Below are 17157 nucleotides of genomic sequence, written 5' to 3' on the forward strand. Positions count from 1 at the left end.
GCTTTGTATCCTTTTGTGCTGAAACATGGGTCTCTACTGCCTCTATAAACACTCCAAACATGAATAAAACCCATCAATCTGTTTTCTATCAATAGTTTGGGTTTAAGGTATTATGTACCTCCCTTTGGGAGGGGCTTGAAATAGAGGAGCAGCTCCTCAAGTGTCTATAGGTGTAGGTGTGTGTGTGTGTGGGCTGGGTCAATTTCCCTTATTTCATGACAATTGGGGACCTTTTGAAACAGCTTGTTTTAGGCACATTATTCCGGAAACCAGAAGATCGCTGTAACGCCAGTGACACTAGTCAGTGTCTCGATGCAATCTGCTGGGTTCCTTATATAGAAGACTTTTTACTAATTGGCATAATTAACTGAACTTCGTTGGAGTGTTTACTTTATGAAGTGCCTTGAGATGACTGTTGTTGTGATATACCGCTATATAAATAAACTGAATTTAAACACTGACAGAAAGTGGATGAGTGTTTTCTTCACATTTACCGTGTTTATAGAGGCAGTAGATACCTACATGGCAGCCCCAAAAAAATGAACAATTGAATTTTTACTGAATCTGTCCCCTTAAAAGGTGCTCTCCAGTACAAGTTTCAACAATGACTATTAAGAATAATACATATTTCACAATTATATTGTCTTATTTGAATATATGAGCATTTTGCGTGCGATGAACCTAACTCAAATTGAAGCTAGAAAATAAAGTGTGATAAGCGTACCAGATACTCCTTGAACAGTAGATCTGGATCTTCATTAAAGTAGATCACCAGGCTTTTAAGAGTATGCTCCCTCTTTATGTCGATGTCATCACACTAATGCAAGGGTGGGAAAAAAAGGGTGAAAAAAATGGAATTGATTGATTGCATTTAACTGATGGGTTTATCATTAGTACTGACCAAACTACTGATCGCCATGATATCCTTGATCTTTTGGCCCTTTGCTCCTTTGCTCCCCTCAAAAATTTGCATCAGCTTGTCTGTTAAATTGTCCAGCTGAGCCAAGAACTTCGCCTGCAGGGGTTTTGTAGTGATCTGCAGGAACTCTGCATTCACCTGGAAATAAAACATACGTAAATATAGTAAACTAGAAGTTTAAATACAGACTGCTGAATCAACACACTGAAAGTTGCTAAACATTTGAACCATCAGTGAAGTTTGTCAAGACCTAAACTGTTTTTAGCTGAGTTTAGGAATATATTGCCACCTGTTGCTTTGGCATGTTCCTAGCAGCGTTTTCCTTCATTTTTGCGTTTACCTGTGGACGGGATTATTTTTTAAAACGAAAACGGAAAATCTCCGTTTTCAAAAATACCTGTGTAAGTGTGGACGTAGCCGGAATCTTTTATAATAATAAATAGGTTTGAATGTCACGGGAGTGCGCATTGTGCTGCCTGCAGTTACTCTTCCGGCCACATGGTTCGCTTTTGGTAGCACCCTCAGTAAACTATGTAGTGCTTTTAAAGACACCTCAAAACGATACTTTCTACTAGAAAATGGCATTATATAATAATAAACACAGAATACCATATTTTTAGATTATAAAAAGAAAACAGTAAGAAAGAAGTTAGCTATAGGACATCATCTTTCATTGAGCACAATGGCTAGCTGCTAATAAGCTAGCACACGTTCCGACTTAAAAGTTGGCAGCTACACAATTTCTCCTCTAAAACAAGGCACTTTTGAAAAGACCTGTCTATATTGTCAAAAAAAAGAGTATTCAAGCAGAGAAGAGAATGGTAGCACCACCAAAAGTTCAAAAAACAACTGTTACAAGCTTCTATGATAAATAGCATTGCCATAGATTTAGCTGATAAAGAAATACACAATTGGATATATGAAAAAATAATATGTTACCTTACCTGAAGGTGTAGTTTTATCCAAAAAGTACAGAAAGGCCAAGAGCAGCTGCATTCATTTAGGTGATCCTGAAAGAGCGCAAAATTTTCAAAGAAGGCGGACCGTTGTGTAACTCAATAACTTTGTGTTCTTGTAACAAAGACTGCTTTGAGAGAAAATAATTTAGGTTCACCACACAAATAATAATTGCAGTAATGCTGGAGTGCTACATTTGCGTTGAATGAGATTAAAAAAAAATGTTTAAGCTTAAAGAGGGGCTTGAATTTATTTCTTTGAGTTTACAAATACTTAATTGCAAAAATGTACTCCTCCTACCCCCAGTGCCCCAACAAACTCATTCATTTTGTGTTCAGAATCAGCCTCTGCTGGTTTAGAATAATTTTAGGTTTACACAAAGAAAATCTAATTAATTTGGTATTTTTTAATTACATTTATGAACAACTAACAAAATTTGTATGTGTTCTTTGAAAGGAGGACCTGAAGCTGTTTTTTGAGTGAGGAGTGTCAAAATGTTTGAACTAAATATGTCAATATTTTATGGAAATTACAAATAAACACATTTATTTAACGTTTCAAATGAAATAAATCAATATTTAATGAATTATTATTTTCTACCTTCATTATTAATAAATGAAATATTAAATTAACTGTGTAATTATTTATTTATATCCTTTTGGCACTTGTAGCCCTCCATACACACCGTTCCAAGCTCTTGGAAATTAAATAATTTCCCCCAGGGATCAATAAAGTATTCTGATTCTGATTCTGATTGCATGAGAATATGCCGATACACACTCCATACCAGTTGGCGGCAATGACAGACTCTTTTGTTGTTTGCCAAACGTTTACAAACAAGAAGAAGAAGCAGAAGCCAGTTTAGACGTAGAAGAAGACAGCTGTAAGCCCGCGCAGCACAAGTCGCTGTGGCTGTACAAGTGGGTTTCTTATTAGAAAATGTTCGTGTGTCTGACAAACGGTATGTGAGCCTTTACATTATTACAGCGAGACAGGATATGAACGTAATCATCAGCGGGAGAAACTTGTTATACAACTTTTAGTATGCAGGATGTTTACGCTAATAGATAACATGTAAAGTGGTATTTTTGTTTGAAATCAATGTGACTGACGTGTACTAATCCAATTACAAAGAAGTGCCTTTTGTAACTCTCGGGTAGACAGTAGGAGTGTCTATAGTTAAAATCTGTCTTTGCCTGATGAGCACCGGGAAGACATGGGAACATTATTTGTTGCTTTGTCGCGCAGTTTTAGGCAGTTAGAACAAAGTTGAGAACTTCTAATAGAGCAGTATTGCATTTGAATTTTATTTGTTTCCTCTCTCCCACACGGCTTCTTTAAATGTGCAATAGCTGTGTTGCAATTATGTGTTTAACCTAATCATATTCTCTAATGTTACGGGTTTTTAATATTAATATTAATATTGAGAGTGGCCACTCTGCTGCCAATAGACCTGTCCACGTTTGTATTCCATGTCTTTTGTGTGCAACTAGCCAGCAGCTTAACATCTTTGTTTGACTGCTGAGCACGCATAAAGAGAGATCTTTAACTGTGAATGCACATGGATATGGAATATTTAAAATGATGTTTAAGACCAGCACACAACGTGTGTTGTAACATTAGTCTTTATAAACGTCAGTTTCATTGTTTATGTTCTTGCAGGGATTCAAATTGTTGCATCATGTTGATAAGCCCGGAACAGGAGGCACTGATTGATCGGGTGTTTGAAACCTATCTGACAGATCATCATCACAATGACATTCTCCAACTTATTGAAGAGACTGAAGATAATGAAGACACTCATCGCCCTCTAGTGGTTAATGCCATGACATTGTTTGAGGCCAATATGGAGGTAATGTTAACACAGGTTTCTGTGTTTGGGGATATAGATAAAGTAAGCTCCTTGAGATTTGTATGTCTGTTGAAAAAAGAAAAAAAAAAGTCATGTGTCATGGTTAAACTCAGAATAGTATTATTATAATCCCGGTTCCTAAAATGATGGGCATTGGAGTGTAAAGTTTAAATAACACAGAAGGCAATGATTTCTAAATCTCAAACCCACATTTATTCACAAAAGCACCTCAAAAACATATCAAATGTTTAAACTGACCAAATTTAACATTTTAAGTTGGGAACTGTAGAAGAAAAGGCTGGAAAAGTAAATGATACTAAAGTGAAGCAATCATAGAAACATTTTGCAACTAATTTGATTCATTGGCAACAGGTCAGTAACATGATTAGGTTTGAAAAGAGCTTGGAGAGCTAATGTTTCTCAGAAATAAACATGGGCAGGGTTTCACCATCCATCTGCCAAACACTATGTCTACAAATTATGGAATATAGACTTTTTATATCTCCTTATATACAGTACATAATATCAAATAATTCTGAGGAGCAGGAGAAGTCTTTGTGTGACAAGTCTGGAAGCTTGTGATCTTTAGGCCATCAGGTGGCCCTGCACTGTCAGCATGTGCTTAGGAACACTGCCAGAAAACACTATTTGTGAGTATAGGTCATCATGCCATCAACAAATGGCATGTGGAAAAACTATTTGCTTCCTGGTTTCTTCTTTTTCTGCATATTTGTCACTTTTAAATGTTTCACATCAAAGTTTTATTTGTTTTAGTTAGGGTATATTGACGGTGGGGATACTTTTTTTTTCTGTTAAGCCGGGCTTTCTGGGTTAGCCTCTGTGAACGCTCATATAAAAGGGGTCTTCTTCAGTTCATTAATCTTTTTATACACAAAAATCATCCCTAGGAACACCGTCGAACATGAGACAAGAGATTAATCCTTTTGGGACTTAGGGCACAGAGTGGTTACTTATTAGTTAATTATTATATTGCTGTTTAAACTGGATAAATTTAAACATTAAATGCTACTATCCCATATCTTAATAAAGGAGATATGGTTTTACAGTGGACCAAAGTGAAATTAAATATGTTAAAATTAATTAATTTTCAATTGACTATACAAAGATATTTTACTATGTATAGTTAGAGGATATTGCAATCATTTGAAAACTGATAGCATAGTTTAAAAAAACAAAACAAAAAAACTTATTTTGGGGTGGCGGGGAGTGCTGCTTTTTGGCACCAGATTATTAAAATAAATTGCAAAAGTGATATACTAAGATTAGGGCAGACAGCTTGAGTAACAAAACGATAAATCATCTATTCATTTTCTTCTGCTTATTTGAAGTCAGCAGGCCAAACAGGGAAGCCCAAACCTCCCCCTCCCTGTCCTACCTTCCTCTGGTAGGACATGTCCAGCTGGAACAGCTTACCCAGGAGGCAACTGCCTCATGTGGCTCCTTTTAATGTGGAGGAGCAGTGGCTGTACTCTGAGCCCCTCCCCAATGACTGAACTCCTCACCGTATCGGTAAAGGATCCATCCAACCCTCAGAGAAATCTCATTTATGCCACTCGTACCTGCGATCTCATTCTTTCGTCTTTAATAGAACGAACAATAATATGTTAACAAAATGATCAGGCCCACATGATCAGATTTGTTTCTCAACAATGATGCTCCATCTGGTAAAATGACAAACAGTATCTTATTTTATGGCTTAGCTGACATGTCTGTACTTGGGTTTTTTTAATTTTTGCCTTTTAAGAAAAAATATTTTCTTAAAATGTTTATTTATATATTTTTAACAGATGCAGTTAAACTATTAAAAAATAAATTTTCTAAATTGGAATCCAGTGAGCAGTTCATTTTGAAACATTGTTTTTCTTTCTTGAATATTTAGCCTCTAAGTATTTCTTATCCAAACACTCCATTTATTATTTTGACGTACTTACACTTCATTATTTAATGTGGATTTGCACTAATGTCATGGTTATTGTACTGTCTTCCCACAGATTGGGGACTATTTCAATGCATATCCCACTGATATCCTGGCTATATTTGATAAAGTATTAAACAGAAAAGCCAAAGCGGTAACAGACGACGGCTCACTCAAACATAATGAAGGGCAAAGAAAACAAGACCAGAGATTGGTCCACACTCTTCATGCTCGCATCACAGGTTAGTCATGCAGTTATACTAGTTACAGCTCTCAATTTGGATTGTGTGTTTATGTCAACCAAAATGCCGTCAAGCCTAAATATACTGAGTTATAAATCTATGCTATAGAACCGGTCACTCTCTACGAAAGCAGCACATAGTTTCAAAAGCAGTTTTTTTTTTTTTTTTTTTAAAGATGGTGACCAAGTTTGTTATTGTATTTTTCAGGAAGCTAAGAAAAAGCCTTTATATCAGTCTGATTTTTAAAATATTTAACTGGATAAACTGTTATTTTAATTAACTAGGAATAGTTGCCTTTCTTTGTCTGCATAAAGAGTTTGAGTGCTTAATCAGATGTGTATATTTTAATAAAGATAACAATACAATTTCCCAGTTTGGTAGTTTAGTAGGTGCATTCAAATTAAATTAAAGTTTATATTAATATAAAATATTTCATGTTAATGTTATATTAAAAACAAGAAGCACCCTGAGTACAAACCTCTGCCTTGGTAGCTCAATCTCTCTGGGGAGTATTAACTTCCAATTTTAGTTTGTATATGTTCCTTTTGTTTTGTTTTGTTTTGAAATGTAAAGGTGAGGTCAAATGTGATGTATTTGGTTGAAAACTATAATGTCATATTTAGAATTCTCATATGATTTTCTAAATATTGCCAGTTTGACCCTATTTGACCTTGAATCCCCAAATATCATTTTCTAATAGTTTATATGTTGTCAATGCAAACAGTGGCAGTAAGAATCTGAGAGTCCAATATAGGCTTATTATCACTTTGACATTTAGATCAGTTTGACTGTGAAGGAGAGGTCAGTTATTTCAAATCTTTATTCGGCACAGTACTTTTTCGACTAATAATTGACCTTGAAGACGCTGGTAAATGCAAGCTACATTTTAACGCAATGACCCCACTCTGTACTCCTGCAAAGTTTTATTTCGAATTCATTCAAAACCTTTTGAGCTATTGTGTTCACAGAGGCACACATGGAGCAAATGGTACTGAAAATATAACCTTCTTGGCAGAGATCAAAATTTTACACAGAATCCCAACTTGGAAACAGAATTCCAACTATTGGAAACATGGTTATGCCGTCACAAAGAAAAATATATTAGAGAATGACACTCAAAATGTTTTTAACCTTAGTTCCCAGATTTCAGCGTGCAGCTGTACGTTAGTTGTTGCCTTAAGCTCAAAGTCCAAGTCCCCACAGTTATGTCAGTATAACTGTCCAAATAACCAAAACTGGAATTATGTATTTATATTATATGTATATATCTAATGCAGGGGTGTCCAACTCCAGTCCTTGAGAGCTACTGTCTGCAGCTTTTAGATGCATCCCTACTCCAACACAGCTGAATCAATCAAATGGCTGAATTATCTCTTCAGCATGCCATCAAGTTTGGTAAAGGCCTGGTAACGAGCCATTCATTTGATTCAGGTGTGTCGGAACAAGGATGCATATAAAAGCTGCCGGCCAGTATCTCTCGAGGACTGGAGTTGGAGACGCCTGATCTAGCGTTTATGCGCTTGCACTTAGTTTTTGCATCTCCTATATGGTGTACCTAGTTTTATAAATCTGACAGTAGATCCTTGGTTTCCTAAGATAAAACTCATTGCTACAGCCAATGGTAGTACAAAATTGACCCCCTCTTAGTAGAAAATAAGACTTAAAAATAAGGAGCCACCTGAGTTATCGGCTCTGTCACTAGTTAGCTAACATAAAGTAATGTTAGACTAAAGTCTATTGACCACAACCAACCAAGCTGGTCACGTCATGTTTTGTACTGACACAAGATGGCACTAAACATGTTCTATCAGCATTTGTCTCTTAAATCCAGCTTCACAGACAGTGTTACATCAGTATCAGTTTTTCAGTGCAGGGCTCCAGGGTGTAAATTACCCTTTATACTTGTAGCGTTTCATGTCCAGTTTAAAAGCAGTATGGGAGTTAGAGCCTTCAGCTTTCAGGCCCCTTGTCTGTGGAACCAGGCTCAGGGAGACACAGCCGTCTACTGTGACAGTTTCGGGATCACAGTAGTGAAAATGGGTGTGAGAAGGAGAAATGCTCAGTACATCATGGGAAGCCCCAGGAGCCTAAGCCTATTGCAGCATAACTAAGAGTAGCTCCAAGGTCACTCGATAAAGGCCTGACTTTAAGCTCTGTCAAAAAAGGAATGCCTAATCTTAAAAGTAGAGAGTATTACATGCCTTGACTGATACGCTATTTTTTTTGTATGTTTGTCACACTTAAATGTTTCAGATCATCAAACAAATGTAAAAGTGAAGTTTCTAATGATGGTGTCTATCATTAAGGGCCCTGTTTGAGAAAGTTATTGCTCCCTAAACCTAATAACTTGTTGTTGCTGCTAAGGGGGGCCCCCCTTAGCAACAACAACTACAATCAGGCATTTGTGTCGACTGGTAATGAGTCTTTTATACCACTGTAGATGAATTTTGGCCCACTCATCTTTGCAGAATTGTTGTAATACAGCCACATTTGAGGGTTTTCGAGCGTTGCTGCTCGTCACTGTTGCTTGTTCGAGTCACTTCACATAACTTTTTTTTTCTCCTGTGTCCAGGTCTGCCAGTGTGCCCAGAGCTGACAAGAGATACAATTCCTAGGACTAGAGATGTAGGACACTTTTTGTCTGTAACTGGTACTGTAATACGTACCAGTATTGCCAAGGTAACAGCATTTCATATATGTACATGTGCTATTCAATTAAACTGAATGCTGCTTCCAACACTGCAAAAAACATGAGCAGTATACATATAAGCCACCAGTTAATAGTGGAGTAGAGATTTAGACGCCCACACATCGTGTCAATATTTGAATTAAATATTTGTGAAAGGACCCAGTTGATACAAACCCGTCTTTTTTGGGTAGGTCAGGGTGCAACATGTGACCATCATTTTTTATCACTTGGTCAAAGACCTAGCATATAGTGTCATCATAAGACTGCTTTAGTGGGAAATCTTCCATGGAGGGAATTTCTTTAGCTGATGAGGCATCACAAGAAGGCCCTGCCGTGTCCTCCAGGCCAGAGTCAGCGTTCGATGACCCCACGTCACCGCTTAGTGCAGTGCAGACACTACACACCATTACTGGTTGTGAATGCATCCCCACACACAGCCCTAACAGGGGGTCAGTGTCCACCAAGGATTTGGTGGACCAGGGTGTGCGTGCAACCCATATCCACCATAGCCTGGCATGTACCCCCTTCGCACCTTACCGTTATGCTGTACGTACCTCTTAGACCGAAGGAGGGTGTTGGAGGGCCAGCAAAATGGAACATCTATCTCACACGTCTGTGGGCGCTCCCAGCAGACGTGTCCTGGCCCCCCCGCACTCAACACTCCTGCCCTAGCAGCTCCCAGTGAGTGGAGGATGGTGTCTGTAGAGGGGAAAAGGGTTAGTTGAACCATCAGGTGCTGCTCTGCAGATGATGCACTGCAGCCTGCTACTGATGCATAGCGGCTAGCTCCACCACCATCTTCGCCAGCACTTCCACCAGCCGAATAGGTTGCGGTCCATCATCCCATGACTGGGTTTCGGCATCATTGTGACAAAAAGACCCGAAGCACACAGCATTGCAAGTCGATTGATATTATACATACAGCACACTTTTTGGTTTGTACAACTTCCCAGCTGTCCTCCCGTCAGGTCCCGGCATCCTACTGAAATGGGGAAGGCATGATCAGGTGATTGAGAACAGCTGTGTGGGTTAGCCTCCCCTGACGTCCCACCCTAAACCCACTGCTCCATGCCTCCTCTGCAGCTTAGCCAAAACCACACCTCCCCACAGACAACTTCCAGTTTTTATTCTTATTCATGACCATTATTAGTTATGTGTAACATCCAGAGAGTGAGAAATGTTTCTTAATGTCTAACAAGCCTTCTACAGTTAAGCTTAACTGTTGAAACAGTTATTCGATTAAAAAATTGAATGCAAGTTAAAAATTCAACGAGACACAAAGTCACTTTGTAAACTTTGAGGTGGTGTTTGGACAAGGAGCAGAGCCTTATGCAGATCCACTTTGGTTTCTTTGAGTTTTACTGACAGCCGTGTCTTTTTCCTCCTCTCGTAGGTTCTGGAATATGAGCGTGATTACATGTGCACAAAGTGTCGTCATGTTTTCACAGTGCAGGCAGAATTTGAGCAATTCTACACGTTTGTCCCACCCGTAGCCTGCCCTAACCCTGATAGCTGTAACTCATATAAATTCACTTGTCTGTCTGAAGGATCTGAACCTGCTGCTTGCAGGGATTACCAGGAGATCAAAATTCAAGAGCAGGTTAGGCTTTTAAACATGAGCTTCTTGATTTTATTTAATTAATTTATGTATTGATTTTAAAATTTTCTAAATATAGTTAAAGCATTAAGTTATGTTGTTAAAACTTCACTTGCTGAGTGTGTAAAATGTCATTTTTATCGAATTGTACCCATCTTACAACAGGTGCAGAAACTTTCAGTGGGCAGTATTCCTCGTTCTTTACTGGTAGTTCTGGAGAATGACCTCGTCGACAGTTGTAAATCTGGTAAGAAACATTAATGTGTAAGAACTGTCCAGATACGCTTCTCCTGATAGCTTACAGTTTGTGGCTCAAGGCAAGTTGAGTTTAAAATGAGTAGCAAAGCAAACATAAGTTTGTCACTGGAAATCCACATCAGTGCTGGAAATGTATGTTTTCTAACTCTTAATAGATGTTTGTAGTGAAAAATGATGCAACAAAGGTAGTTGTATTATGATTACTTTGCCAAAATCAGAACTGAAAATAAAATTTTAATAATTAATCTCATGTATTGGCTTTTGGACTGTATGCTCCCAGGAGATGATGTCACTGTTTATGGAGTGATGTGTCTGCGCTGGAAAACCTTTTATGATGGTGCACTTTGTGATGTGGAGTTGGTCCTCAAAGCTAACAACATAGAGGTAAACAACCAGCAGGCTGCTGCTGGACAGCTTGTAAAGGATGCTCAGGAAGAATTTGAAGAATTCTGGAATAGCTACAAACATAATCCTATAGCTGGTATGTATAATTTACTGTGTAAGACTATTATATTTGTGTATCTTGCTCTATATCCATTTATTTTGTTTCCCTCTCTCTTATTTGTAGGTAGGAACCATATCTTATTGAGCCTGTGTCCACAGGTTTTTGGCATGTATGTAATTAAACTGGCAGTGGCCATGGTCTTGGCTGGGGGAGTTCAGAGAATAGATTCTTCTGGGACCAAAATTAGGGGTATGCGATTTTTCTTTTTTAAATTTTTAAATAATACATATTAATATTCTTAAGTATCTGCAAAGAATGACTCCTACAAACCAGTAAATAAACTTAAAAAAACATTTCTAAGCTGTGCCTTTGAAGTGGAATCTGGCCCTTTGCAGTTCATTTTCTTTTGAACCAACCATCAATCAAATTTCTGCTGCTCATCTGGGTTCTGGTCGTGGCTGGAGCAGAAAAACTGAAACTTCCCTTACCCCAGCCACCTCCTCTAGCTCATCTGAGGGGAGACTGAGACATTCCAAACCCTGGGCCTTCTCCTGGTAAGACAACCGGAATACTTCACCTAGGAGAAGTCCATGAGGTATCCTAGTCAGATGTCAGAAGAACCACCTCCTTTTGAGTCCCTCTCGAATGACCGAGCTCCTCACCCTACCTCCAGGGGAGAGCCCAGCTACGCTTTGGAGTAAACTCATTTCTACTGCTTGTGTCTGGAACCTCATTCTTTTGGTCACTCCCCAGAGCTTGCGACAAGAGTGTAGGAACATAGGTTGACTGGTAAATGGACCACTTTCATTTTATGCTCAGGTCTCTCTTGTCTACAACCGATTGGCATAGCATCCGTATCACTGCAGACACCTCTCCAATCAGTCTGTCACTCTCGCACTCCCCTGTCCTCTCACTCGTGAACAACAGATACTTGAACTCCTCCACTTGGGGCAATAACTCATCCGTGTCCTGGAATCAGCACTCCACCCTTTGCCGACTGAGAACTTAGACTTGGAGTTGCTAACTCGCATTCTCGCCGCTTCACACTTGGCTGCATACTGCTCCAGTGTGAGCTTGAAGTTCCTCACCTGATGAAGTCAAGAGAATCACATCATCCTCAAAAAGCAATGATGAGATTTTGAGGCCACCTGTGGGCTCACCACCCACAGGAGGGGCCACAGAGATGGTCAGCCCACAGGAGGACAGACCCATGTTGCTTTTTCGGGCCCTTTAAATAGCTTCATGAAAATTAAAATTGTGACTGTCTTGTGACAGAATGTAAACTCTGACAAATCAGTGCCTCTATGTTGTTTTTTGTGTTTTACAAATGGCCCTCTGTGAAATGTGTCTATTCATGATTTGCTCCTTCTAGGCGAGTGTCATATGTTGCTGGTTGGTGACCCAGGTACAGGGAAGTCTCAGTTCCTGAAATATGCTGCCAAGATTATGTGTCGTTCTGTACTCACAGCTGGAATTGGCTCAACAAGTGCAGGTAGGTCCTGCTTTTCCCTTTATAAAAAAAACAAAAAAAAAACCCCAAACAAACAAAAAAAAACTATATATACACACACAAAGGAGACACAAAATGCCGCTTCTTATTATTAAGGGGAAAAAAATATTGTATCACATCTCGGAAAACTGAGTTCAGTTTCTCTAGCCACACCCAGGCCTGATTACTGCCACAGCTGTTCTCAATCAAGAAATCACTTAAATAGAGCCTGCCTGACAAAGTGGGGTAGGTCAAAATATCCTCAAAAGCCAGACATCATGTTGCGATCCACGGAAACTCAGGAATAAGTGAGAAATGAAGTAAGTTATAAAGCCATGTCTAAAGCCTAGGGACTCCAGCGAACCACAGTGAGAGCCATTATCCACAAATGGAATGATCCAAAACACATCAGCAAGTTCACCTCTGAATGGTTTAAGAACAACAAAATGCAGACTTTGGAGTGGCCTAGTCAAAGTCCTGACCCGAATCCGACTGAGATCCTGTGGCATGATCTTAAAAAGGTGGTTCATGTGCGAAAACCTTCCAATGTGGCTGAATTCTGCAAAGACGAGTTGGCCAAAATTCCTCCACAGGGCTGGGGTTTTTTTTTTTTTTTTTGTTTTTTTTTTTTCTAAAAAAAAATTACAAAAAAAGTGTTGTTGCTGAGGGTGGCCCAACCAGGTATTAGGTTTAGGGTGTCATCAATTTTTCACACAGTCACGGGTCTTCCGTGGACATCCAGGTCTTTTTGCGTTACTGAAGTTCACCAGTGCTTTCTTTCTTTCTCATGAAAGAAGGGATTTTTTTTTTTCAGTCCAGTGTCCAATTACTTGTGATCCCTTATAAAAAGAAGGTGGCACATGTTAAGGAGCAGAAGCTCCTAAATGATCAATCCAATTCGAATGTGGATACCCTCAAATGAAAGCTGAGAGTCTACACTGTCAATGTCCATTATAACTATAATTGGAATGCTTCAGTAAACAGGTGAAAAAAATAATTCTTTTGTGTGCGTGTGTGTGTGTGTTTGTACCTGTTTAGACATACTTGTGGGGACCAACAGTCGTTGTCGGGACCAAAATCCTGGTCCCCACAAGTTTGAAGAGAATTTTTGAGACTCAAAATGTGGTTTTAGTGTCAGGGTTACAGTTAGGTTATGGTTAGGTGTTTAGAAATTGTGGCTCAGTTTGTTTTTCTTTAAAACTTCGGTGCACGGTCTAAGGGTTTGGCTGTAGCATCCTGTTACCCCTTGGTTCCTCTTCTTCCTTCTACCACCATTCTCCTCCTCTTCTTCGTCATCTTTTGTGCATACCATTCTTGTGTATTACTGATATTGTTCATCCCCCCCCCCCCTTTTTTTTTTTTCTTTTTTTTAAATTTTAAATCCTCAAAGACCTGCTGTGATCTCGAATCAAAGTATGGCAGAGTACACAGTCAAATCTCACCCATATTCCTAATTTTACTCGTTTCTCTTTGTAGCACAGGTCTCCCAACACTCTCTGGAGGCGATTCAGCCACAGATTTCTTGAACTTCTTGATTTTAGTTTTTTTTTTTTCTTTTTTTCATTAAAAATTGCAATTTCCAAAGTCATGTGATTAGTAAATCACCGAATATAACAACATACTGTTAGTATTTAAACTCTATTTGTCAGCCAAATGCCATGCAGTTTCTGTGGAGGGAGCCTGTGTTTACTAGGATTTCTCACAACAGCTCTCACATCCTTAACCTTTTAATTAATTATTTTTTTTTTTTTGGTAGATTCATACACATGAAATAAGTCTGTTCAGGGCTCTCTTGGTGTTTATTTCACTTTCTCACATGAAGCACTTGTGGTGGTTTTTCACATCTCCTCATCTCTGCTCCTGTGGCACCGAAACAGTAGGCCTTCAGTCCGTTTTCTTTTTTTGAAGCTTCCTTTGTTTATTTCACACTCTTAGTCTATTAACCATACATCACATGGATGTAACCTATGCCTTTATTTAGGTCAGAACAAAGATTAAGAACAGACAAACCACCAATATACGGGCAGGTCCTCCAATCTTGGCTCCTGGAGTATCACAGCAGGTCATCCACTCCATCTCCCATCCCTCCCCCTCTGGATCCTGATGGATTCATTAGTGTCACATATTCATTATATATCATAATCACAATACCTCAGGCAACCAATACAAGAGACAACTAAAAAGCAACCCCTTTCACCCATATATGTGGTCCTCTAATTCAAGAAGGAAAAAAAAAAAAAAAAAGTACAATCCACATCTCATATGGGTACATTCAGGCCCAACAGAACACAAGTGTTTAGTCGCTCTATCCACCCCCTCTCCCTCCTTCTCCGCTGACCGACCGACCACCCCGGATTAACCTGCAAACCCATGATGATCAATGCTCCTTAAAGTGGGTGTACCACTGTACCACTAAAGTACACGACTCCACCGAACGGATATAGGTGTTGTTGAAAAACGCACTCTCAAACGGGCCCCAGTCTCCCCTACATATATCATCCACCTGTTTGGCATAAACCACATTTTTTTTTATCTCCAGAGGGAATTTCCCCATAATTGCTCAGGAGGCTATGAAGGTTGCTGATCATGTGCTTCTGTACCAAAAACTGCCTCAGTGTCTCAGGTGGTTGATTTGCCCTCCCCTCCAATGAAATTCATACCGTGAAATAAATCTGTTAAGGGCGATTTTGATGTTTATTCCACTTTCTCCCATCCCCTGATCTCTATTCCTATAGCATCAAAACAGCAGGCCTTCAGTCCATTTTCTTTATTAAAGCTTCCTAATTTATTTATTTCACACTCTTCCTCTATCAACCATACCTCTATAGATGTACCTATGGCTTCTTTCAGCTCAGGAGTTTCACAGCAGGTCATCCACCGCACCTCCCCTCCCTTTCCCTCACCTTGGGGTCTTTATACTTCATTTTCACAATACCTCCGGCAATTATTACAAGAGACTTCTAAGAAACAACACTCTCAACCCACATGTATGATCCTTTAGGTCAAAGAGAAACAAGAGTTTTTACAACCCGCATCTCATGCAGGTACATTCAGGCCCAATGGAGCATAAATGTTGAATCTGTCTATCCAACCCCTCTCCATCCTTCTCCGCTGACCGACCGACCATCGCGGATTTGCCTGCAAGCCCATGATAATCAGAGCCCCCACTGCATGCTCTTTAAAGTGGGTGGCCACTAAAGTACGCGACTCCGCTGCATGAATGGCATATAGATGTTGTTGCAGCCGCGCTCTCAAATGAACCGCAGTTTCTCCCACATATATCGTCCCACACCTGTTACATTGAATGGCATAAATTACATTTTTTATCTCTAGAGAGAATTTCCCTCTAATCGCCTAAGAGGCTCCACTGTGCAGATTACTTATGATGTGCTTCTGTACCAAAAACTGCAACAATGTGTCAGGTGGTTCGTTTGCCCTCCCCTCCAATTTAGCTCTAACCAAAAGGTCACCCAAGCTTTGGTTTTTCCTTAAGCCTCTGATCATCCGCGCTTCGAATGCATGCCCCCAGGTCCGCATTTCACAAAGATTTTGGTGGATACTGCTGAGAAATGGCGTGTACTAACAAAGGGCAAAAGTCTCTCCCCTCCCATTATGTCCTCGATGGTGTTTTTAATTAAAAGGAGTCCCAAGTTCAGTATCCATCCGCCGAGCATCAACTCGCTCTCCTGCGCCACCCCGCCCCTCCCGAAAATCACCCCGTGTCCATGCGTTAGGCGTACGAAGTCCCGAGAGCGTCTCCCTGTGTATCTTCCTCAAAAAAAAAAAAAAAAAGAGCGTGAGTCCCCCCTCTTCCTCAAACTCCTAAACAATATGGAAGTAGCATTGCGAAAATCCACCTCCTTACTGCATATTCTGTAAAATCTCAATATTTGAGATTTCACTATTTCCCGAAATGTGTGTGGCGGGTGATAATTTATGGAGGAGCGTATGCGTGTCGGTGGGTTTTAAATAAACTTTTGCATGCAACCTCTTGCCATCCTTCTCATCCTCAAAAAAGACCATGGTGTCCAAGAAATTGATTTCAGAGTCGCTGTGCTCCTGCTTAAGTTTTATAGATGGGTGATGTGTGTTCAAGATGTGTACGAACTGTTGGAACGTATCCTCCCCGTGACCCCATGCGCCTATGATGTCATCTATAAAGTACAAATAAAACACCGGTTGTAATGAGCACTTGGCCTTTCTGTCTCCCACTCGCTCATATATATGTTTGTGTAGGACGGTGCATGTCTCTGGCCCATAGCCGTTCCTTCCATCTGCAAATGAAACCTATTGTCGAATTGGAAATCATTATTGACGAGACAAATCTCCAAAAGCCAGAGAATTGCCGCGTCAGGGCGCACAGCATCCGGGTACCGCTGAAAGATGTTACTTACGACTCTCAGTCCTGTCTATGTATTGATATTAGTGTACAGACTGTCTATATCTATTGTGAATTTAAAAAAAATGATACGTGTCCTTAAGATAACTTGGATGTTTATTAGAGAGGGCTCTCAGTGTACTGAGAGATGTTATGTATTGCACCACTGCAATCGGAGACTATAGGTCTTCCAGGTGGGATCTCAGAATAGGATAAGCGTGGGCGGGGATCATCAGGACCTAAGAAATAGTCGCGCTGTTTTGTGGAAATAACTCTTGTGATGTAGTGAGTGGACAATCCTCCTAATTTGCTGCTGCACCTCGGGCTGGATTGAATTTGAAATGCATTTGTAATATTTCTCATTTCCCAGTTGTCTCTGGGCTTCCAGTCTGTAC

At 39.7% G+C, this 17157-nt stretch overlaps 1 protein-coding gene across 2 annotated transcripts in view; it reads left to right on the forward strand.

Annotated features, from left to right (window-relative positions):
- Positions 1 to 2710: 2710 nt before the first annotated feature.
- The window catches only part of mcm9 (minichromosome maintenance 9 homologous recombination repair factor), a 33399-nt gene continuing 18952 nt past the window's right edge, over positions 2711 to 17157 (forward strand). The window contains exons 1-9 of one of the 2 annotated variants that reach the window (XM_040026747.1): positions 2711 to 2837; positions 3539 to 3728; positions 5741 to 5906; positions 8479 to 8585; positions 9989 to 10195; positions 10358 to 10439; positions 10731 to 10931; positions 11019 to 11144; positions 12268 to 12387. In XM_040026747.1, the coding sequence (XP_039882681.1) occupies positions 3558 to 3728; positions 5741 to 5906; positions 8479 to 8585; positions 9989 to 10195; positions 10358 to 10439; positions 10731 to 10931; positions 11019 to 11144; positions 12268 to 12387 (1180 nt within the window). In that variant the 5' untranslated portion in view covers positions 2711 to 2837; positions 3539 to 3557. Of the gene's footprint in view, positions 2838 to 3538; positions 3729 to 5740; positions 5907 to 8478; positions 8586 to 9988; positions 10196 to 10357; positions 10440 to 10730; positions 10932 to 11018; positions 11145 to 12267; positions 12388 to 17157 lie in introns of those variants that run through there. The other variant, XM_040026757.1, reaches the window with a different exon arrangement.

Source organism: Simochromis diagramma, unplaced genomic scaffold, assembly GCF_900408965.1.
Source record: "Simochromis diagramma unplaced genomic scaffold, fSimDia1.1 OVJJ01000746.1, whole genome shotgun sequence".
In the NCBI taxonomy this organism is placed as follows: Eukaryota; Metazoa; Chordata; class Actinopteri; order Cichliformes; family Cichlidae; genus Simochromis; species Simochromis diagramma.